Genomic DNA, 21,483 nt, shown 5'->3' with positions numbered 1-21,483 from the left:
CAAGTCTGCACGTAGCCGTAAGTCACAAAGGTCCTCATCAACGAACTGGAGGCCCCATCACGTTAGTCTCATATCATCCTTCAGTGAAACACGAAGATAGCATAGAACTCACGAGATCACAGGAACAGTTTGTTTCAAACTAGAGGGGTTGAGAGTAATGTGTGTTTTATAGGTTGTACCTTGCGTCCCCTGCAATGACCTTTTATGGATACCCCGTCTTGGCCCGATACCGATATTCTGTGCTTCCATTATCCAGGGCAGTCAAAATTCTCTTGTGTATCGTTCCACTGGGTTGGCTAAGGAAGCGACACAACCGGGCTGTAAGTCGTATTGACTTCGGTCCTTGCCGAGTGAAGACCTTGTGTGTACCTGTCTTGTGTTAATTGAGTATGGTATTGTTATGCGGAATGAAATCTTGAATGAAATTTAATCTTGGCGAATGATAACAGAAGTCTCATGAGGAACGTGGATAGTAGAACTATTCATGGAAAATGGTTATTGTGGGGATCCGCGCTTCAGCCAATCAGCGTTGACAAGCATGCCGGTCCCGGGATTCGTATCTTCTAAGTTACCGGCACCGGAGCGGTCCCTCATCTTCAACTCTTCCTTGTCACACCTTAACTCCGGTTACGCCATTTTTACTGATTGCCCGTTGAACTGAGCCAGTGTCTCTATGGCTACGTAAGGGTCCGTTTTGCATGATCTCCGTTGTTGCCGCTAATATGATGCGCCGCAGGCCGTTGAAGAAAGGGAAGAAAGCGTGCACCGAGTGCCGTCAGCAGAAGGTACATGTCGCCGGATGCAATGGGCAATATAACATCAAATACTAAGGCTTTTAGGCAAAATGTGACGTTTATTTAAATCCAGACGAGCCGTGTACTCGATGCCGCAAAGTTAAGGCGGAATGCATTATCTCGGACCCCTTCAAGAGAGAGCACAAGCGCAGGTATGCATATTCCAAACCGGGCAGATCAATACACCATCTGATATATACGCCCCAGACGCCTTTCAGATTTGCAGCGCGAGTCTGAAGAGTTGCGGCGAAAGCTCCGGGAATCACAACCTGCAGATCCCCACCCCTCGCCCATTGCTCTCTTGACAGCTGCGGCCGAGCTAGGAAGCCGATCGGATCCACATGTTGCCTCTCTTCCTGCTTCATCGCATTTGTCGCCTGACTCGTATCCAACGCAGTTGCTAGCTCCAAGTAGTCTGGGGTCCGCGACTCCGGCACCGGCCTACGACAGTGACGATGCCACACTACCTAGAACTTTGAGTGGAGTCAAACTCACAAGCGCAGAGATCGACGATCTGTTTCAATTGTATTTCCGTCACTATGCCCAGTTCCTTCCTATTCTTGATCCTCATACCCGCCCAAACACTTTCTATGCTCAATGTCCCTTCCTCTTCTGGTCGATCATTGGCGTTTCATGTCGGGTCTATCCACAAAACCCCACGCTGCTGATAGCGTTGGCGCGGAGTATCATTGAGATGGCATTCATGTCCGCCCTGTCATCATCACCGCCTTGGCACATAATCCAGGCGTTTTTGTTGATTCTACAGTGGCCATTCCCAAAGGGCGACCATCCTGATGTGAACTATACAGTTGCAGGGATGATGTTGCATGTCGCCATGCAGAATGGCTTGCATATCCCAATGTCAAGTCATGAATTTTCACGTCGGAAAATGCCGGCGCCTTCCGAGGCTGACCTTCTACGTCGGTCCGAATTATGGGCGTTGTCTGTGGTAGTTTATCACCGGTAAGATCACAGGAGAAATGTGCAGTTAGGAATATTTGCTAATTCTGGTAGGGTCTGCATGCAAAAGGGACAAATACCTCGAATCAACTCCGCGCAAGACCCAACGCAGCGCCAAGCTATCCTCGATAAGGTCGCTCCGTGGTTGGCGCTGAAGCTCCGATGCCAAGGGATAGTTGGCAGATGTAGCGAGGCAGTAATGGAAAATGGAATTCAAACAATGTCAATGGACCAAGAGCGGTCCCTTGATATCTTGCTTCGTACATATGAGAGTCAGATAGATGACCTTGAACTGCAAGCAGTTTCTGGTAAGATCGCCACATGGCTTCAAATTATGGTTGTTTATGCTGACCGACTTGAAGATGACGAGAGGTTTGATGTCTTATTTGGCCGCATGGCCATTCAAGGCTACCACTTCTACAAGATCCAGACATGGGTCTCAAGTGCATGTTTCCCACGAGTCCTCGTCACAGCATGCAATTTAATCGACTACATTCAATCCTTAACCGATCGGGTTAGCAGCCTAGCAATGACACCCGCCCAAATGCACTTCGGTCTATTCCTAGCCTCAACCTCCTTACTAAGGATTCTCAAAAGTCCAGCCGCTTCACACGGCTTAGAAACGATTCGTGCACGAGCATCCCTCTTCACAGCCATAAATCTCGCCAAGCAAATGTCCGTCGACAGTGCAGACATGGCTTCCAAAATGGTGATTGTTCTCAGCGCAATATGGAATAGCAACAAGGCATTCCGGAGACCAGATGGGTCGGAGTTCACCACACTCCGCATCCGGGGTCGGTTAGTGGTTAGTCCTATTATTGATGCTATTTGGTGGTGGCGAGATGAATATGATCCTCCTTCCAGATTCAGATCTGTCGTTGAGCCTGCCGGAGGTTGTGTTTACGGACATTCGCGGTCATATGAAGCGCCGGAAACCGGGCCTATCGCCACGGGAACTGATACGAGTCAACAGGATGTGACTGGTGGTCTTAATCAGGATGCATTCCTTCTTGATGAGCAGTTCCTGGCTGACTTTGAGTGGGCCTTGACTGATGACTTGTTGTTTCCTACGGAAAACATGCCCAATTATTGGGCTGCGGGGAACAATATGTTGTAGCTTGCATATGGCACTTGCAAAGTTGGCTCGCATGAACTGCTGAGGTGTAACTCAATTTGACCTCCGTGTCTATTTTCTGTTCTTCTGACATTGTGTGTATTCCAATTGCCCCGGAGAGTTTAATAGCGGAAATTTCCGAGGTTCGGGCTATAGCATCTATGGTCTATGAACAGTCTTGTCGGTTCTGTGCATCGTCCCGGGAAGTTGCATGTATATGTGACACTTGTTGATGGAACTCCCTAGTTTTCAATTGGAGTTGCTATAACCTCCGGGTTTAGGTACGATCACGGTGCCAGATGTACAATACCTAGATTGTCGTTGAAAGTCCACATATAATATCATATCTATAGTCTTACAGACACACCTGGGCATTCGTTTCAAGCTCCAATTTTCTCCTTTTAACCACTTTGCTTTTGTATATAGCGCGATCTCACTTGTACTGGACAGTCAATACTACGTCGATGACCATTGCCCTGCTATAATGTGCGACATCATACGCCAACGTCGCGCAACGTGGCGTCCAGATGGCCTTTAACCCTGAGCCTTGTCATACAATAGTAATCTGCAACCGTAGACAAGGATCGCCATGCATTTACATTCAGTGTAATTTCAAAATCTTCAAATTTGGAAACTAGATAATTGCAAGACAACATTGAGAAGATATTTCTGAATCTTGATTGTACTTTCCACAATGCCTCCTTCACTTTCCAACTTCTCACTTTCGATCTTTCCATCTTCTCATGATCTCACATTCTCACTATCCCACTTCCTTCCTCAATTCTTTACCGAAATTTGTCTCGCTTGCGCACATCTACCAACATTTCGATCCTCAACCACGCCTCAATCTTGCTGGGACTTTTCGCGTCTTTGTTCCGATACTATTCTCAAGGTTACATCTAACTCTTGATCAACCTCGGAATATTCCGTCGGATATTAAGTAGTTCCCACACTTTTGTCGCGTGTTTAATCTTCAAACAAGGAAGTCTGGCTTTTACTTCTCTCACTCCACTACTGTCATACTGTGCTGATCCCTGCGCGTCTCTTTCTCTCTCTCTACTCCTCGCATCTTCGTCCCAGCCATCATAGGTCCCTTCCGTCCAGAATCGACCTCCACTATGGAAGTAAATGATCCTAATATCGTTCCTCTTTCTGTTCTGGAGATCCCCCCACGGCGTTCGGCATCCATCACCGAGAAAGATCAAGCCGGCGTCGCTATTTCAACAGGCATCTTGGCCGACGAGAAACCAATTGATGCTGTGGATGAACGGCTGCATGACTTGAAAAAACTTCATCGCTGGGACCCCAATCTGCCTGACTCCATCATCGAGAATGCGAATGATGCACTCGCCACAGCTGATAAGGATGCTCGCGCTGCCATTGCCCACGACCTGTTGGACAACTCTCCTTATCCTGAAGTGCGAGCTGCTGTATCGAACATCGACGAAGGTGGCCACAGCAATACGATCCGCGCCTGGATAGTTGGGCTTATTTTTGCCACTATTGGTGCGGGCCTAAACATCTTTTTCTCTCTGCGCGCGCCCTCTATCTCCATCCCAGTTTACATCGCCCAGCTCCTCGCCTATCCTATCGGCAAAGCGTGCGCCAAATGGGTTCCAAGCAAAGAGTTCCACTTTTTGGGCATTAAATGCAACCTCAACCCTGGTGCTTTCAGCAAGAAGGAACATTGTCTTATCGTCATCATGGCAAATACTTCTTTCGGCACAGCTTATGCAACAGATATAATTCTTGCTCAGCGAGTTTTCTACGGTCAACGGTTTGGCTGGGTCTTCGAGATTTTACTCTGCATCAGCAATCAGATGTTGGGATTTGGATTTGCAGGGTTATTCACACGCTTCCTGGTGGAACCTGCAGCCATGATCTGGCCATCTTTGTTGATTAATACCACCCTCTTCGATGCTCTTCATGATCACTCAAAGCCCAACACACCCATGGTGTCGGGGTGGAAAATTGGCCGGTACCGCATGTTCATGTGGGTGATGCTTGGTTCGTTCTGCTGGTACTGGTTTCCAGGCTACATTGCACCTTTCCTCAGTGTCATCGCCTGGGTGACCTGGATCAAGCCTCAGAGTCCAGTGATCAATCAGCTTTTTGGGGGCACCACCGGGCTCTCTTTGATTCCATTGACCTTTGACTGGACCCAGATCGCTGGTTACAATGGCTCACCACTGATGACACCTTGGTTTTCCATTGCCAACACACTCTTCGGGGTGATATTCTGGTTCCTAATCGTGACTCCGGCCATCCATTACTCAGGCTTGTTCTACTCGCAATATCTGCCTATCAGTGACTCGACTAGCTATGATAACACTGGCAGAGTCTACAACGTTTCCAGAATTTTGACTCCAGGATACACTCTTGACTTGGAGAAGTACCGCAGTTATTCACCTATTTTTCTATCCACCACTTTCATGCTTGCATATGGGCTTTCATTTGCGGGTATCCTCTCTACGTTTGTCCATGTTGGCCTTTTCCATGGTGCCGAAGTTTGGTATCGAATCCGTCATGTCGGACATGATATGGAGGACGTTCACAGTCGCCTTATGGCCCGATTCAAACCTGTCCCCTTTTGGTGGTATGCGTCTGCTATCCTAGTTATGATGGGTATGTCGCTCGCGGTAGTCCTGGGCTATGAGACTCACTTGACCTGGTGGGCCTTCCTCCTGGCGATCTTCATATCAGTCGTGGCGTTATTGCCAATTGGTATAATCAGCGCGACCACCAATTCAACGCCTGGATTAAACGTGATAACTGAGTTTATCATCGGCTATATGCAGCCTGGAAGACCAATGGCAATGATGATGTTCAAGGCGTATGGCTACATTACCATGAACCAGGCCTTGTCTTTCGTGACGGACCTTAAGCTCGGTATGATTACCGCTTCATGGCGTTTTCCACCTACATTACTAACCCGCTTCAATTAGGACACTACATGAAAATCCCTCCACGTGTCACCTTCCAGGCTCAGATTGTCGCAACTTTCTGGACCTCTATCGTCCAAATTTGCGTCCTCAACTGGGCTCTAGCAAACATAGAAGATGTGTGTACTCCGCACCAGGTGAATCATTTCACTTGCCCGAATGGCCGCGTCTACTTCACAGCCTCGATCGTCTGGGGAACCATTGGACCATCACGCATCTTCTCTATTGGCCAAATGTACTCGCCAATGATGTTTTTCTGGATTGTAGGATTGCTTTTCCCAATCGCAGTCTTCATAGGCGCCCGGATGTTTCCGCAAAGCCCAATCCGCCATATAGTGGCGCCTTTGTTCCTCAACGGTGCAGCCACGATACCACCTGCTACACCACTGAACTACCTTTCATGGGGTATCATCGGATTCATATTCAATAAGTACATCCGTGGTCGCTACACTGGTTGGTGGATGACCTACAAGTATGTCCTTTCTGGATACCTTTCTTCCTTCAACTGAATTTCTCTAATCTGATTCTACCTAGTGCCGTTATCTCAGCTGGCTTGGACATTGGACTTGCCCTTGCAACTATTCTCATCTTCTTCACCCTCACCATGACCAAGACCGACTTTCCAAATTGGTGGGGTACTAAGATCGGAACAGACACAATGGACTCCACTGGTACTGCCATTCAAACTGTGCTACCGAAGGGGGCGAAGTTTGGCCCTCCTTCGTGGTAGGTCTTGCATTATGTCTCTCTCATTTTTCATTGTCGGGAAGTCACCTCAATAGCCATTTATGCTTTAATTCGTCCCAACATTCTTCAGAGAGCAGTGAGTTGACATCTGATCCATTGCTTTTATCATTCACTACTTCCTGGATGTTTTGGGGGTATTGAGGCGTTAATTTGATTTTGGTTTTAGGTTTTTTTTCTATTACCTGATACAATGAATTACTTCTGAAGACGGTATGTGGATTTGAACTAGGGATTCTACTTTTTATGGGTTGGTGCATGGTTCTTGAGAGTGCAAGCATCGTCAGTCGAGGTTTGGGCCTTCATATTCAGTTTCAATGGTCTAGCACACATTTAGCAGAATTCAATTGTCTCGGATATGAAAATGTTTACCTACTTTCTACTTTTATAAGCCGAAACTACAGGCTATAAGCCTTCAGCTGAAGAAGAACAGTTGAATGACAAAGTTTTGGAGAAATTGAGGTAAAATCAAAGGGATAATATACACAGTCCGTTTTCTCCAAGGCCCTAGACCAAGTTATGCACATTCATCTTGAAATGGAAATCACATAAAGTCATCAGCGGCGACAGGTTTACCGTACACCGTCTCATCATATAAACACAGATCCAGTCCAATGCTCCACCCAAATCACCCTCACGACAGAAGGTTGATCAACCCTGAACCCGTCTCCGGCGCATGCCAACCTGCAGGCCCAAAGGCTTCCGCAAGAATCCCTCACGGGTCTCCATGGGGTGATCCTGCTCAAGCTGGAACTCAAATTGCCTGAACACAGTAGCGCCCATAACAAGCAGCTCCATCTCCGCAATGTTACGTCCAACACAAGCACGAGGACCGTGGCTGAAGGGGATGAAAGCAGCCTTCTGTCTCGAGGTCAGGCGCTCGGGGTTCCAGCGCTCAGGCACGAACTCTTCGGCATCAGGACCCCAGATGGCCTTCGAGCGGTGGATAGTGTAAGTGGGAACGGAGAGGACATCGCCAGGTCCGAAAACGTGGCCCGAGATCGTGACGTGGGGAGCACCGGCGGGGATCTCGCGGGGGAGACCCATGGCGGAGGTGCTGTGGATACGCATGGTCTCCCAGATGACCCACTGGAGATAGGGAATGTCCTTGACCATAGCGAAAGTGGGGACATCGATATCCTTGGGGATGGCTTCGTCAAGGGCCTTCTGCAACTTGGGGATGACACCGGGAGTACGGAGACACCAGTAGAGAATGGCACAGGCAGTGTTAGAAGTGGTATCCGAACCAGCGATCAGCTGGGTAAGTGCCTCGGCAGTAAGTTCTTCCTTTCCAAGCTTGTTGCCAGTCTCATCCTTGCCCTCCATCAGACGAGCGAGCAAATCGACACGAGTGTTGTTGGCCATAGCCTCAGGCTTCAACCGCTCAGACACACGGGCAATGGCAATACCAGCCAGGTTCTCAACAGCAGCCAGACCCTCACTGAAGAACTTGTCGGGAATGTACTTGGCGAACGGGATAATAGAAGGCATGCAGCCCAGGGTAGCGGAGACTTCACCACGACGGTTCAGAACCTCGATAGCAGCGACGTACTTGGCAGGCTCGTTGGGGTTCTTGCGCATTTCGGCGAAATCCTTACCCTTCTCCAGCATACCGAATGGGGCTCCGAAGGCGAGGTCACCAATGATGTCGAAGGCGAGGTAGTTGAACCAGTTCAGGGCATCGAGAGAAGCGTAGCCGGTCTTCGGGTTTGCCTGCAGATCGGAGATCTTGTTCCATTGCTTAACGAAAAGCTCGACATTGCCGTGAATATACTGCTCGAACTGGCCGATAGACTTGGCACTGAAAGTGTGCGAGACAGTCTTGCGCTTGCGGGTGTGCTCGTGACGGTCACGGGTATTGAAGAGACCGCGGCGGATAGAGACGAAAGCGTCATAGAAGTCGCTGTAGACACATGTTAGATTTGGTTTCTTGTTTCCTTTTCCTTGCCCGGCTTTAAGGTTTGGTAGGTTGACTTACGCCTTCAGGAATCCGTTTCCGTGTCCATAAACGGCAACAATAGCCTCGTCATCTGCGATGGAGACTTGATTTGGCGAGATGCGGACCAGCTTTCCGTATTTGGCGTGGGCTTGATCGACAGAAAGGTAGCGTTTACCCTGGCGAGTTTGCAGGAAGAGCCAGAGATTGGTGAATGCAGCGAAACTGGGTGAAGGGATATCACGCAGCCGCGATCGCTGTAGGTAGGGCAGAAGGAAGTAGGCGATGACCAAGCCTACAGCCAGGAATGGGGCGGTCTCAATTGAGATCAACATGGTTGTTCAGATGTAGAGGGAAGAAAAAGAAAGAAATGTATAATTAGGGCTTCGGCCCAATAAGCTGAGGTTGATCGACCGCACTGAAGGTGGGGAAGTGCAGCTCAACTATGACAACCGATATTGTATATCGTGGTAAAGTTCCGATGGCAATTGCCAGACAACGAAGCTGGATGGGGTTCTGTAAACTGGCGGAAGTTATTTTTTAGGCCGAATTGTCACTGACCAGGAAGACTATTTATGTTAGAACCATCATTTGGAGTGGTGACCGCATCCCCGAGGTTAAGGCTGACGGGAATGGAATTCGGTATCTGGGGATCGAATAAAGTGAGTGGAGACGTGGAGTGACCAGTCAGCGTTTGAGTGAAGAAGTGCCGTTGTTGGCGGCCGAAGTCGGTTATGCGGTGAACAAATCACGAGACGCAGATTTGTCGATGATCGACATGCTTACATACGAGATTTGCGAGACGTGATTGGCCAGGCTTAAGTGATTTACAATTATCCTTAGTGCATAGGAGCGTATTGCTCGATTAGGAGATCAATGCTGATCCGGCTTCCGGTTCACATACAATGTTTGCATTCATGAAAAATCGAGTTATAGAGAGTATGTGTGCTGAGAGTACTGATATGTGTGATAATATGTATGGGCATCACCAATCCTCTACAGGGAATAGTCCATTCCGCTTCTTCTCTCCCTCCCATCGCTCCATCCAAGCCTTCATGTTGTCCCGGCTCTTCTGACTCCCCACATTAACTGTGGGGATAACACGTCCAATCCGCAACGCACAGCAAAACATAGTAAGTTCACGAAATGAACTATGCTCGCTATACGGCACGCCGAAACAGGCACTTTCCCGCGTGCTCCCACGCTGGGGTGTTAGGTGTTCTACCGTGAATGGTGTCCGCCAGTGTTCGCCACGCAGAACCGTCGGTACGGGCGGGTTCTCCAGCATTCGCCCCGCGGGGGGCCGATAAGACCATCCGGTTGGACGAAATCCTACTACGCGAGAAAAATGCGGTTTCATGGAATCCAGGTAGTCGGCCAATGTCTCTGCTCGGATCTCAAATAATGTCTGCATGTGCACCTGGGCTTCTTTTGGGTCTGTGGTCAAAAGTGCAGAGAGTTCTGGGTCTTCTAGACAGGCGCAAATACGCTGTTTGGGAGGTGTAGCAAAGATCTTAGATCCTAGGGCTCGGGCAATGCCCATACAGATTCGCTCTTTGCCAATACTGTATGTCCCTATAACGACCAAAAGACGACCACTCGCTTGAGATGTGTCTTTCTTCTGGTCATTCCCTGTCACTGACGACAAGAACTTGTTCATCAGACTCCCGGTTGCCTTCCCCAGATCCAGTCCCACGCCAGCCTCTTCGTTCAAACGTACACAGAGTTCGGAGCATGCCGTGATGACATCTGCCTGGCTTGGGAACGCATACTTAGGACTAAGATAGGTGGTGTCCAAATAGCATTGATCGATTCGCTGCTGTCGCGGCTGGCCAGTAGCTGGATTCATCGGGTTGGGGCACAGAAGTGGGTGGCGTAAATGGTCTGGGGATGCACGGAAATCACCACAGTGGAGTATTCGTTGTCGACGAGCGTTCGGTCCATTTCCGAAGCTCTTCTCAAACAAAAACAAAGAACTGCCTGGACAGTGGTTTGCATGAATCATAGTGACCTGCACACCACCTGTATTGGGCACCTCAGTGGTGGTTTCAAATTCGAGATCGATGACCCACTTGGGATCAACTCGGAGTTGTTGCCGGACAAGATTACCCGTCGGGCGACTGCAGTAGATAGGGCCGTGACACCAGGACTTGCTCAGGCCAATGTAGTGGTCGCTATGGAAGTGGCTGAGAAAGTAGGCATTACATCCTTCGACCGCGCCGTAGCGAAAGGCATCCACGGTGATTGAAAACCCTGGCATAATCTTGTAAAAGGGACATGTCCTTTGATATGCCTGCTTTCCACGAGAAGATGCTTCTTGCGCTGCTGCATCCGCCCAGGCTGTGTCTTCAGCATTCCCTGCCATCATCTTCGAGAAAGCTGTACGGTTGCCGGCATCTTTTTTTGAAAAGGGATCGCGTTGAGCAGGTCGGGCGATAGCAGCACGTTCAATCCGCGTCAATCCTGCATTCGAGCTCGTCGGTTTCGATGTCGGCGTCGGTGATTGCTCCTTCGGTAGGATCTCAGTTGGGACCGACTCGAGTAACGTTATAGAACTGGTTTTCCCATCCAAACAATCATTTACATGTATATTTCGTTGCTGGGAACAATCAGTAAAGAACTTCATCACTCATAAAAAGAGACAACATACTCGTTCATTGAGCCCGGCTAATCGTCCCTGGCACGCCGGACAGGTAAAATCAGCGATGCCCGATATCCCCTCTGCCTCAGCGGGACTTATTGCATCGGTGACATCTTCAAGCGACGCTTTCAAACTTGCATCCTCATTCCCCCATGGTGATTCTCGAAATTCCTCCCCTACAAATTCATCTTCTTCTTCCTCGTCGTCAAAATTTTCGTCTTCATTTTCGGCATAACTCGTGTCTCTTACCAATGGCGGCTGCGCAGACTCGGCAGATGAATCCTCGGCGTGGTCGCCACTCATTGGTGCTATTGTAGGTATCGGGTTGTCTTCGGCATATTCTTGATCTTTAATTTCTCGGTATGCATCCATGTCGTCCTCGTCCTCGCTGTCTGATTCGTCGATGAAAGGGCCGCTGGTCGCTTTTCTATGTGCAGATTCTTTTGGCGGTTTCGTCTCATCGTCCACTTGCTTATTCTCGGTCAAATCAATGGCTTCATCCGTTTTGCGGCGTTTTACTGCAGAATCATTTTCATTGTATCGTGTGTCGTCATTTTCGCCCCAAAAATCGTCTGGTGTGCGTGACCGGGCCCTAGGTTTCGTCTCGATATTGGCGCTATTCTGCTGAAGTTTCGCGAGTCCTTTCTTATCTTCTAGGAACAATCCTTCATGTGTATCGCTTTTGGAGCTATCGCCATGTTGTAATGATGGTATTCCGCGGCCGGAACTTGGGGAGGATGTGAGGAAATGTGACATGCGAAGTTGGGTCGATTTCGCTCCTTGTGGGTTATCGGTCTTTTGGAAGAAGCTCAAAATGCTTGTATTGCGTTTGGTAGAAGAAGGTGTCTTGGAAGGCGTTGACACCCTGCGTGCGCTTGAACCTGCCATTTCGATATGAGAGGAGTGGTATAACAGAGGAATAGCAAACACCGAGCGGAAATTTCGTTATATCGTAAACGGTGGACTTTTAGTGTGTACAAGGCTATTCAGAGCCCTATCCACGCCGTTGAAGCAAGTCTCGGTCGAGTGGCGTGCAGAAACCAGTAACGAGAACCGCGCGGGACCGCGACACGAAGTCACATGACCTATTAGACCTACAAATTTACAGATTGACAAATTTACAGGCGAAAAGATGCAGACTCAAAATTCAATGATTGCAAGGGTATTGGACTTATGAAAGGCATGTCATGCCAAATGGGCCCATGGCTCTCCAATTTTTTCGCATGTTGCAGAAGCCGGACTAAGTGAAGTTGATGTACCTAGTTCCAGCGACACCACCTCTGAATGCGATGTCATATCGATAGATATTGAGAGCCAAGATCGCCGAAATAAATAAAAGAAACGCTCGGTCGTAGAATCTCTCCCAGTTGCGGTCATCGTTTCCAGACCTCTTGCATTCGAGGGCTCGTGGCCCCGATATTCTTCTCGATTCTCTCGGTCCAAGGGATATTACATTGGCAAGCGTCGAGAGGCATTAACAAGGATATTAAATGTGGCGTTGAAATTGTTGCGTTAAATCGTGGTCGTTTACCGAGCCTTGCCAGCCTGGTTGGCAGCCTCTGTTCATTCAACAATGGTTAGCTCGGTCTCCGGGGGTAATAGAGGGTGGGTAGCATCCGATCAGCGATCCATTGACTGTTGTAGACAGCAACAGGCCGGCTGACTGCTGCTCAAAGTAACTCACCCCGCCGTGTCGCATCCTCCAACAACCCCACGTCAACCTCCGACCGAGGCAACATCACATAGCGCACCACACTACCACGGATGAACATGTTCTTCACCGATGACAAGTGAGGGTACTTGTCCAGGTCCAAAACTTCCACATCGTCCAGCTTGATGTTCAGGTACTGGTCGACCGACTTGAGGATTCCACGAATGCGGATGTCATTTTTAAGCTCGATGGTAACGGTCTGGTTGGTAAGGGTCTTAAAGAAGCTGTTTAAGGAAAGTTAGTCCCTGCTGGGAATGTTCACGGTCGCAACGACTATTGCAACGAGCTGGGCTTGGTACCTGAAGAAAAGCATGGTGGTGGGGAATGGCGCACTAGGCGCGTGGAGGAATTGAAGATTGAGCTGTAGTCAATGAAGTGACTAATTAAAGAAAGTTGACACTGGACACGGAGGTAGTCACGGTATTGATGGTAAGCTCTTGAGTATGGAAGGCGCGGGGATCTTCTCTCGCTATGGCAGAAGGAACGATCCACGATGCGGGAGTGGTGTGTAGGTCACGTGCTATGCTCCACCGCTGGGAATACCGTGGGCATAAGAAGGGTGTAGCTCTTTGCAATACAGGATTTATGTGCGGATGAGAATATGTATAAGTCTCTCGGGTTTTGATTTTGCTTATTTGTATCTTGAGAACGTAAGGGTTCATAGTTGTTGTCCTTATCCACAACTCAAGTCAATGGTGACAAACTACATATTCTGGGTAGAACTAGTAATGTATACTAGATGGGTATCACCAACTCATCTTAGACATCATTCCTAACTCGTGTCTCGCATTAAATTACATAAACGGCCCAAAGGCACAAATAGAACTTCAGGTATCAAGATGAATGCAAACAACTTCCCCCTCAAATCCAGGTAGCTACTTCTCTCATATGCTTCGGCTTCATGGCCCAACCAGACAAACATGTCCAACCCGCACCGTTCTTCCTTCCCTCATCAAAGATCGCACCCACTCCCTCAAGCAACTGGCCCCGCTCCTGACCCATCTCCATCCGCAATTTAACAAGCCACTGCTCCCACATCCATCCACCAAGTAATCCTGTGATGCTGGCAACATCGCCCGTGCTCCCAATGGGACCTTGCACAACCTCGTACTCTTCAATCTGGCTTGGGACGCGAGGGGCTGGTGTCTCCCGAGGCGGCTGGGGCTCGGCGGGTTCCATGCCCATTGGCAAGAACATCCAAGCGCGCTTGATTCCTACGAAGCCATTGTTGCGGAGACGGCTAAGGAATGTCTTTGAGGCCGCGGGGTCGTAGGCATGTGAGCGCAACTTTGACGCGAACTCAACCGATGAGGTAGTCGATTGACTCCCTGCACGAGAAATCTCGGCGTCAAGGAGCATGAACTCAAAGAAACCACCTGGCTTTAGACAGCGGAGACATTCCTTCAGGACAAGGTCATATTCATTGCGATCAAAGCCGGCTGGACGGTCGACCTTGAGAAGGGAGTGCAGGGAGCGCGTGGTTATGACGTCGAATTTATTGGCACCGAATGGGAGTTCCCATAAGTCGGCGACAGAGATCACGCGGTGGTTTGATGGGCCCTTGATGCCACTGTTGACGATCTGGGTCTTGTTGTTGACAGAGTAAACCTTGACGTTCGGATACTCCTGGGCGACATGCCATGCCCATTCGCATGATGAATGTCCTCCGAGGTCAAGAATGCGAATGGAGCGCTTGGGTCCATCCTGGGTCTTGGCCATCTTGTTTGTCCGTGCGATGCGTTTCTCGGCGGGGCTGGTTAGTAGCTTGCCACCGTTGAGAGCGCGGAGTGAATCCATTGCCCACATGGGCTCGCAAATCTGGGCAAGGACGAGTTGCTCCTTCTCGACCTTGGAGAATTGAGCTTTCTCGGCCAGAACGGAAGCAATGGTCGAGTTGCGCGGTGCTTTTGAGAACGGTCCCCGGTAGGCAGGCCGCTCAGGGCGAACGAGCTCGTACTTTCCTGTCAGGCAGTTGATGTGATTGTCGACCAGCCCGAGACGGAATGATTGAACAGCATCGTAACGCATGCTCCTGTGGAGAAAGCCATCGGGCTTTTCGGCTCGGTCGATGATTGACTGGAACCCACGCCAGTAAATTGAATCTTTGCCTGCACTTGTGGAGGGCAGGGGAGGTAAAGGGCTCATAGGTGCCGGGGTGCCTTCGACAAACCGAACTGCTTTCTTGGCGGGGGTGTCCTGCACCTCAGGAAGTTGCTCCTCTTTCACATCGGTGGAAGTCTCAGTGTCCGTCTCATTAACAGGGTTGGTTTCACTTAAAGCAGCCATATAGGTAGCCTGAGCAGTGAGCCAGACGCTGGTTCGGTCAAGGCTATCTGCAGCGCGATCCTGCAGCTCTTGATCATAGGACTCGTCGTACTCAGGAACGCCCCCAGAACGGGGGATCTCCTGGACTGCTTCGAAAGTCACACTCATTGGGCTATCTTGACGAGTGGCAGGCTGCGTGGGGGTATCACATGGAAGTCGGACGGCTGTTGGGGGTCCTTCTTCATCCCGGACTGCAGTTACGGGGTCATCCTCCTCTGGGCGCTGAGGCCAATCAATGACCTGCTCGACGACCTCTTCATCATCACGGCGCCATGGCAGGTTGTAGAAACCCTCGGCAACGGCCGACGACGGGGGAGGTTAGAAGGCGCCATAGACCAGGTGTGTCGTGCACGCGGAGCGAGCGAAGCAAAGAACCCACCAGGGGAAGGAATGCTTAGCTCACTGAAGCTGTAGCTAGACATAGCAGACGCTGGTGTGGCGCCATCGGCACTGCGAGGGCGGCTTGGGGGTGCCTGCAGCTGCCACATCTCGTCGTTGCTCTCGGAAGATTCTGACCAAGCCTCTGGTACACCATCAAGCTGAATGTGGTGGAGCATCGCTAGAGCACCATCTGGAAGAAAGACACCCTGATCCGAAGGAGTGGGTTCCCGGGATGCCTCGTCGTAATTCTGAAGAGCAGTGGGGATTTGTGGAAAACTTCCCAATACGTTGCGCCAGTCAACATCTTCCGGGGTCTCGATCGTAATTGGAACGGCCTGGAGATCAACGTTATCGTTTTCTAGCTCATCCTCGCTTCCCTCTACATCAGGCCGGACGTGAATATCCATAGCATCCCAGTCGGGCAGAGAGTGTGTATCAGGAGTAGCGAGAGCACTGAGGTTGGATTCCTGGTCCGACGAAATACTTCCATCCAGTGAAGGCGGCGCGTAGGATGCAGGCACAGATCGAGTAAGCATTGAGAGTGCAGCGGGAGAGACAGGAATCTTGGGTGGAGGCGTCGGAGGGATCGGCGAGCTCTTGTGACCCCCAGTAATAGAGGGCCAGACACTGGATGGAGGGATCTGGAGAGTAAGAGAGCGTCTGCGACTTCCAGTCGAGGTATAGGAATCCCTTGTGACCGGTGTCACCAAACTCGATGGCCGTGTTGGCTGTGAAAAACACGATAAACTGATTTCCGTCGAGCTGTCGTCATCCATATCTTCCTCGTCTGTCGCATCATACAGGTCGTCAAATCCTTTCATCTGTTGCTGCCATTCCACATCTGAGCAACATGACGAAACAGTTGCCGCTGAAAGAGGCGACATCAGGCGGGCCAACTGTGCGTGAGTCGGTACTGATAACCCGCTGGTCTTCAATGTCAACTTTGGGCTAGTCAACGGCTTCTGTTGTGTTGGCGTGTTGATCCTCTTCTCGGCAAACTGTGATTCGCGAGTATCCTCCTCCATTATAGTATTAAGCACCGTCCCTCGGGCCTGCCGAAGGGGCGGACATCGCGCTTGGTAAGGTCGAAGTGTGTCGGCCATTTTGATGCTCGATGTTGGTTTGATTGTTCTAGTCCGAAGCGTGGCGTATCGCAGGGACAGAATTCTATGGGTATCTGGAAATAGGAAAGTGCATGGACACCGATCAACGGGTTTGCGTAATGAACAGTTAAGAAATAAACAGTACAAAAAAAAACCACCTTAGCTACCAGAGCCAGATGGTACCAAAGAAAATCAAGATGACGAAATTAAGGACGCAAATTCGAGTTAGTCCCCCGGGCCGTTGAATAGACTATATAGACGAATGGTGCGTTCGTCCCCTCTGAGGACGTGCATGAGGGAGCCGATCCTTGTTCACGGCTAGTCACCAGGTGCATGAGCTACTGCAAGTTTGGGAACCGCTAAGATGACCCCCCTGTCAACTCGACGATGATGAGGACGTTCATTGGCTCAGAGGCCAGTCGGCGCGTCGCCCGGGAACAATGACTAGGTCTTGACCGACGCATGCCCAACAAATTCGTCAAGAACGAGCATGATAAGTGGGGAGGAAAAATGCAGAGGGTGGACGAATCATGAATGCGGAGAGTGTGACGAATTGCCCACTCTGGTGATGGGGCCAATGATCGGATACTTCTAACCGCTGTGGATGCTATGTTTAGTCCCCGCCAAGGCCCGTGCGACCTCAATATCACCACTTTCGGCACATTCACAGCGCGAATGTTGGATAATTAGTCTGGCATGACATAGTTATTGATGAGTAAAGTGGAGAGAGTCGGCCAAAAGCGTCGACCAAGTCAGCATGTAAAGAGGGGTAATGACTTCAGTTTCGCTAGTCAGCAACATTGCATACTTAGTCTGAATTAATTATAGCAATTCCTGCTAATTGACTCATTCCAGGGTGATCCACAATCATTTAGACTGGTCCGACCTGAGACTTAAGACATAATGCCAGTGGGGATGCGATTCTCGAGGGCGCATACAGTACCGACGCGGATTGGTGCCCTACTGGGCATCATCAGGGCAGCATAGCCACAATGACACACTTTCAATCTCAGCTGGATCTTCTGCAATGTTATGATTGGTATTGAGAGGGCTGATATGAATTTTAATTCTCAGACGTTCTCAGGCTGTGATCGGGCGCCTTACCAGTGTGATTAAGAATCAAAGACATGGCCATGGTTACATTCTCGGTCTCTACTCTTCTCATCCCAAGCCAAATAGCCGCCCTGAGAAAAGCCAGTAGACAATCCACAATGCATTGATATCTATCTGTGACATCTAATCACCGGAGATTTGACGCAAACAAGGTTGTGGATGTAATGGCGGTCCACACCTTCGTGTCAATGGCCTTGATGGAAACATTTGCCGATATGCTGTCAGGGCCAAGTAGATGCCTCGAGACATCAGTGAGTCCCGAATCCAGAAGTACGAGCATTCGGAGGTAATAGGTAGGTATACACAATAAAAGACTTCGAGTCGAGCCTCTATGGGTTGAATGCACCAGCTTGCATCCCCACTATATTGACCCACATGCAATTCTTGCAACCTGATATCCGGTACACAGTGTGACTACCTACTTCACGCGATATGCAAGCTTTGCATTATATTGCGATCACCTACTGAAAGGAGGTGTGTAGCACCTGTCTACAAGACATCCTATACACCTCTCTGCGTTGCTTCTGTACATGAATGTCCACTTTCAACTTCAATGAAATAAAATGCCTTAATAAGGATAATGGTCACTTTGATCTCGTTGATCAATCGGCCAGTCGTCCAATCGGCAAGACAAAGCGAACAAGAGGAAGTAGCTTCCGGGACGGAATCAATACACAAGTATTCAAGCCCCATGCTGATTCGCATCGAAACTTGGAAAAAATCATAAGCTCGCTCTATCCACATCAATAAATTGTCGATTGTGAAAGCGCCCCTGTCGATATGCAAGCGAAGCAGTTGTCCATCGACGGACGTATCCAGACCCTGAAACCAATCATACCAGTAAGGCTTCAGCCTATGTTTCTTTGTTGGGTGCCTTCGACTTCCTTACCCCCCGGAGGGTTTAAGTACTATCTGAAAATCAGTTGCTGGAATCAATGGGTAAAATGAAGTGGTATCAGTATACCTCCGCACAAAACTTCGTCAGATAAATGACTAGAACAGACAGATAACAGAGCGCCGAAAGTGAGTAAGCAAGCTTTGTCACTCCTCCCAGGCCTGTATAGGAGTCCTGTATTGTGATCAATGCTCTCTCTAAAACTTCTGTGGTCGAATTTGCTCGGACTATAATATAATAAGCATTGAATCAGGAGCTTTAAGAGTGAAACAATAATACTTTTCCATAAAAATGCCCCCAAGGAGAAGCATAGACCGATAAGGTACATTGTGATGCCAATCCAGTACACAATGCTTTGTCCTCTAGTCAATCCAGAGCAGAACTTCCGGGAGGGTGGAATAAACGGTGCCCCGATAATAAGGCATAGCAAAATTATAGTCGGCATTTTCAATTGCGATTCGATGGTCAAGCGCGGTATCGCGTAAGTAGCTGTATCAGTTTTCAGCGATGAATCACGAATCTTAGTAAAGACAAATCAGTAAAGTCCATTAACGTACTGCTGAGATACTTCAAAGTTTCAAAATTTGAAGTCCTCCCAAAATCGTTATGCGAGATACAACCTTTGATAGTATACAATCCAGCAAATGTCCGACCTGTGTTTCGCTGAGGCAGAAGCACCTTATATGTGAATCTCTGGTAGAACTGGTAAGGCTGAACAAAGAGACTGAAATTCCATATTGGCAAGGCAGAATAGGCCACGCAAGCAATGCTAACGCTAAGGCGAGTGGGTCTAGCAACTAGGCCATCTCTGGTAAGGCTCAATTGCGCCTCACTTTTCGGAAGGCAGAAGAGGTAGGCCACACAGGCAATATGCTAAATGCTAATGGAGTTGATACTGTATGACTAGCTATTTGGAGCTTTTCGACTTGTAACCACTAGAAGTTCGTAATTGTAACTAGCTTTTGCTACATGAATAGATGCCGCTAACTTAGAAATCGCGAGCATCAACGCTATCTTGCATAGCACCTAGTAGCCTTGGAAAGTCAGGCGCTTGAGATTGAATATTCAAAGGTAAAAATACGAACGAACTCCCTTAATTTGCCTTCTAACCTTGGGGCTGCAAAGGGTTGTACCTTCAAGGTGCTTAATCATATAAGTACTGAATTGAATCCTAAGGAGGCAGCCTCAGGAGAGTCTATATATATATTGGGCATTATGCCTAAATTTGAAAGGCCGGGGCGGGAAAAGAACATGTAATTCAAGGCAGACCAGAAAGTCTTCGCTAATTGCTAGAGTCGTGGAGGTAAACCTTAAGGACCTAAGTGTTGAGCTTCCTTAATCCGAATGCAAAAGCGTCGTCCAGAATCTGCAGGCCCTCTTCAATCTCCTCAGCAGTAACAGTCACCGATGGTGCAAGGCGGAAGACACCGCCCATGTCCGGAAGATTGACAACATTACAGGAAAGACCGCACGCCATCGCGCGGTCCGAGACTGCCTGGCCAAGCTCCGAGCCAGGGGCTCGTGTTACAGGGTCCGAGATGATCTCAATGCCTTGCAGGAGACCGCGGCCACGAACATCACCAATACACCAGTACTTCTTCTGAAGCTTGAGCAGACCCTCGCGTAGCTGAGCACCACGCTCGGTAGCGCGCTTGCAGATATTATCGCGCTCCACAATTTCCAGCACCTTGTTTCCCACAGCTGCGGTTAAAGGATCATTAAGATGGGTGGTAAGCCATAGGAAACCAGCCTCCGTACAACCGCGCTCGATCTCAGCTGTCGTGCTTACGGAAGCGAGAGGAAGACCGCAACCAAGCGTCTTGGAGAGGGCGAGAATATCGGGGACAATGCCATCGTTTTCAAACGCAAACATTTGGCCTGTACGTCCCACACCGGTCTGTGCCTCGTCCATGATCACAAGCATACCACGTTTCTTGCACTCGGCCACCATGCGCTTCATATACCCCGAGGGCATGTCCAGAATCCCGCCGGTGGACAGGATAGGCTCCATTATAAAGGCAGCGAGTGAGCCAACACTTTGCCGGTCAATCATTGACCAGCCAAAGTCCATCTCCGTTTCCCAGTCGTAGGATCCATCGGCTTTCCGGAAAGGTGATCGATAGGCGTAAGGCGCAGGGAAAGCGAGTTGGCCTGGGGTGCAAGGACCGCCGCGTTTCCGACCGGCAGAGTATGTAGCGGATCCAGAACCTTGAGTCAGACCATGATAGCTGGCTGCGAATGCGACGATTTCGAAGTTTCCGGTATAGTACTTTGCCATCTTGATAGCGGCCTCGGTAGATTCAGAACCCGTGTTCAGGAAGAAAGATTTCTCGAGTGGGGCTGGCAAGACTTTGGCAAGACGTTCAGCAAGGTCGGCGACTGGATGGGTTATCATATTACTGAGCAGATGGTCTAGCTCTGAGACATAGTGCTTAACGACTTCCACAATCTCGGGGTGAGAGTGACCGAGAAGGGAGCTCATCTGGCCCGAAGTGAAGTCGAGGATTGACCGGCCATCAGCCTCGTAAAGACGAGTGCCCTTGGCTTTTGTGATGACGACAGGAGAAAACGGGACTCCCGTTGACATGAGGTATTTGTTTGTTTTGGCCCAAAAGGCGGCAGTGCTGTCGGAAGAACCCATGTTTATATTGAAGAGGTGGGATGTAAAGTAAGAAGCTGGAGAGTGATGACCAGAAGGAATGTGTGAGCAGCCATCTTAAATGACATAGATTATCAGCCTGAAAGGGATCAAACACTTTTTTTGAAAAATGCACTACGTTCTCCAATTGATGGCGAATCAAGCGCCCGCGGGGAAGGTGTGGGG

General features: G+C 49.4%; 7 protein-coding genes across 7 annotated transcripts; 2 read left to right on the top strand and 5 right to left on the bottom strand.

The window, feature by feature from the left end:
* Positions 1-722: 722 nt before the first annotated feature.
* On the top strand, positions 723-2,871 carry N7503_004401 (putative C6 transcription factor (Leu3); the record flags this gene model as incomplete). Its single annotated transcript, XM_057063948.1, has 5 exons — positions 723-785; positions 840-946; positions 1,002-1,757; positions 1,809-2,062; positions 2,117-2,871. 5 exons carry the CDS (start codon positions 723-725, stop codon positions 2,869-2,871), a joined length of 1,935 nt encoding a protein of 644 aa, XP_056921691.1.
* A 1,115-nt stretch (positions 2,872-3,986) lies between these two features.
* Positions 3,987-6,540, top strand: optB (small oligopeptide transporter, OPT family; the record flags this gene model as incomplete). Its single annotated transcript, XM_057063947.1, has 3 exons — positions 3,987-5,757; positions 5,814-6,282; positions 6,345-6,540. The coding sequence occupies 3 exons, from the start codon at positions 3,987-3,989 to the stop codon at positions 6,538-6,540; spliced, it is 2,436 nt and encodes an 811-aa protein (XP_056921690.1).
* Positions 6,541-7,205: 665 nt separating this feature from the next.
* On the bottom strand, positions 7,206-8,825 carry N7503_004399 (cytochrome P450; the record flags this gene model as incomplete). The annotated part of the gene is made up of 2 exons (XM_057063946.1): positions 7,206-8,457; positions 8,533-8,825. The coding sequence occupies 2 exons, from the start codon at positions 8,823-8,825 to the stop codon at positions 7,206-7,208; spliced, it is 1,545 nt and encodes a 514-aa protein (XP_056921689.1).
* A 650-nt stretch (positions 8,826-9,475) lies between these two features.
* N7503_004398 (DNA cross-link repair protein PSO2) lies at positions 9,476-12,019 on the bottom strand (the record flags this gene model as incomplete). The annotated part of the gene is made up of 2 exons (XM_057063945.1): positions 9,476-11,089; positions 11,141-12,019. 2 exons carry the CDS (start codon positions 12,017-12,019, stop codon positions 9,476-9,478), a joined length of 2,493 nt encoding a protein of 830 aa, XP_056921688.1.
* A 639-nt stretch (positions 12,020-12,658) lies between these two features.
* N7503_004397 (Sm-like protein LSM2) lies at positions 12,659-13,155 on the bottom strand (the record flags this gene model as incomplete). The annotated part of the gene is made up of 3 exons (XM_057063944.1): positions 12,659-12,690; positions 12,816-13,066; positions 13,142-13,155. The coding sequence occupies 3 exons, from the start codon at positions 13,153-13,155 to the stop codon at positions 12,659-12,661; spliced, it is 297 nt and encodes a 98-aa protein (XP_056921687.1).
* A 548-nt stretch (positions 13,156-13,703) lies between these two features.
* On the bottom strand, positions 13,704-16,651 carry N7503_004396 (uncharacterized protein; the record flags this gene model as incomplete). Its single annotated transcript, XM_057063943.1, has 2 exons — positions 13,704-15,389; positions 15,458-16,651. The coding sequence occupies 2 exons, from the start codon at positions 16,649-16,651 to the stop codon at positions 13,704-13,706; spliced, it is 2,880 nt and encodes a 959-aa protein (XP_056921686.1).
* Positions 16,652-19,977: 3,326 nt separating this feature from the next.
* N7503_004395 (aspartate aminotransferase family protein) lies at positions 19,978-21,300 on the bottom strand (the record flags this gene model as incomplete). Its single annotated transcript, XM_057063942.1, has 1 exon — positions 19,978-21,300. One exon carries the CDS (start codon positions 21,298-21,300, stop codon positions 19,978-19,980), a length of 1,323 nt encoding a protein of 440 aa, XP_056921685.1.
* Between the last annotated feature and the right edge of the window lie 183 nt (positions 21,301-21,483).

Source organism: Penicillium pulvis, assembly GCF_028828015.1.
Source record: "Penicillium pulvis strain IBT 33274 chromosome Unknown contig_23_segment0_segment0, whole genome shotgun sequence".
In the NCBI taxonomy this organism is placed as follows: Eukaryota; Fungi; Ascomycota; class Eurotiomycetes; order Eurotiales; family Aspergillaceae; genus Penicillium; species Penicillium pulvis.
Note: the sequence above shows the minus strand (reverse complement) of the source record. Positions and strands in the feature narration are given on the sequence as shown.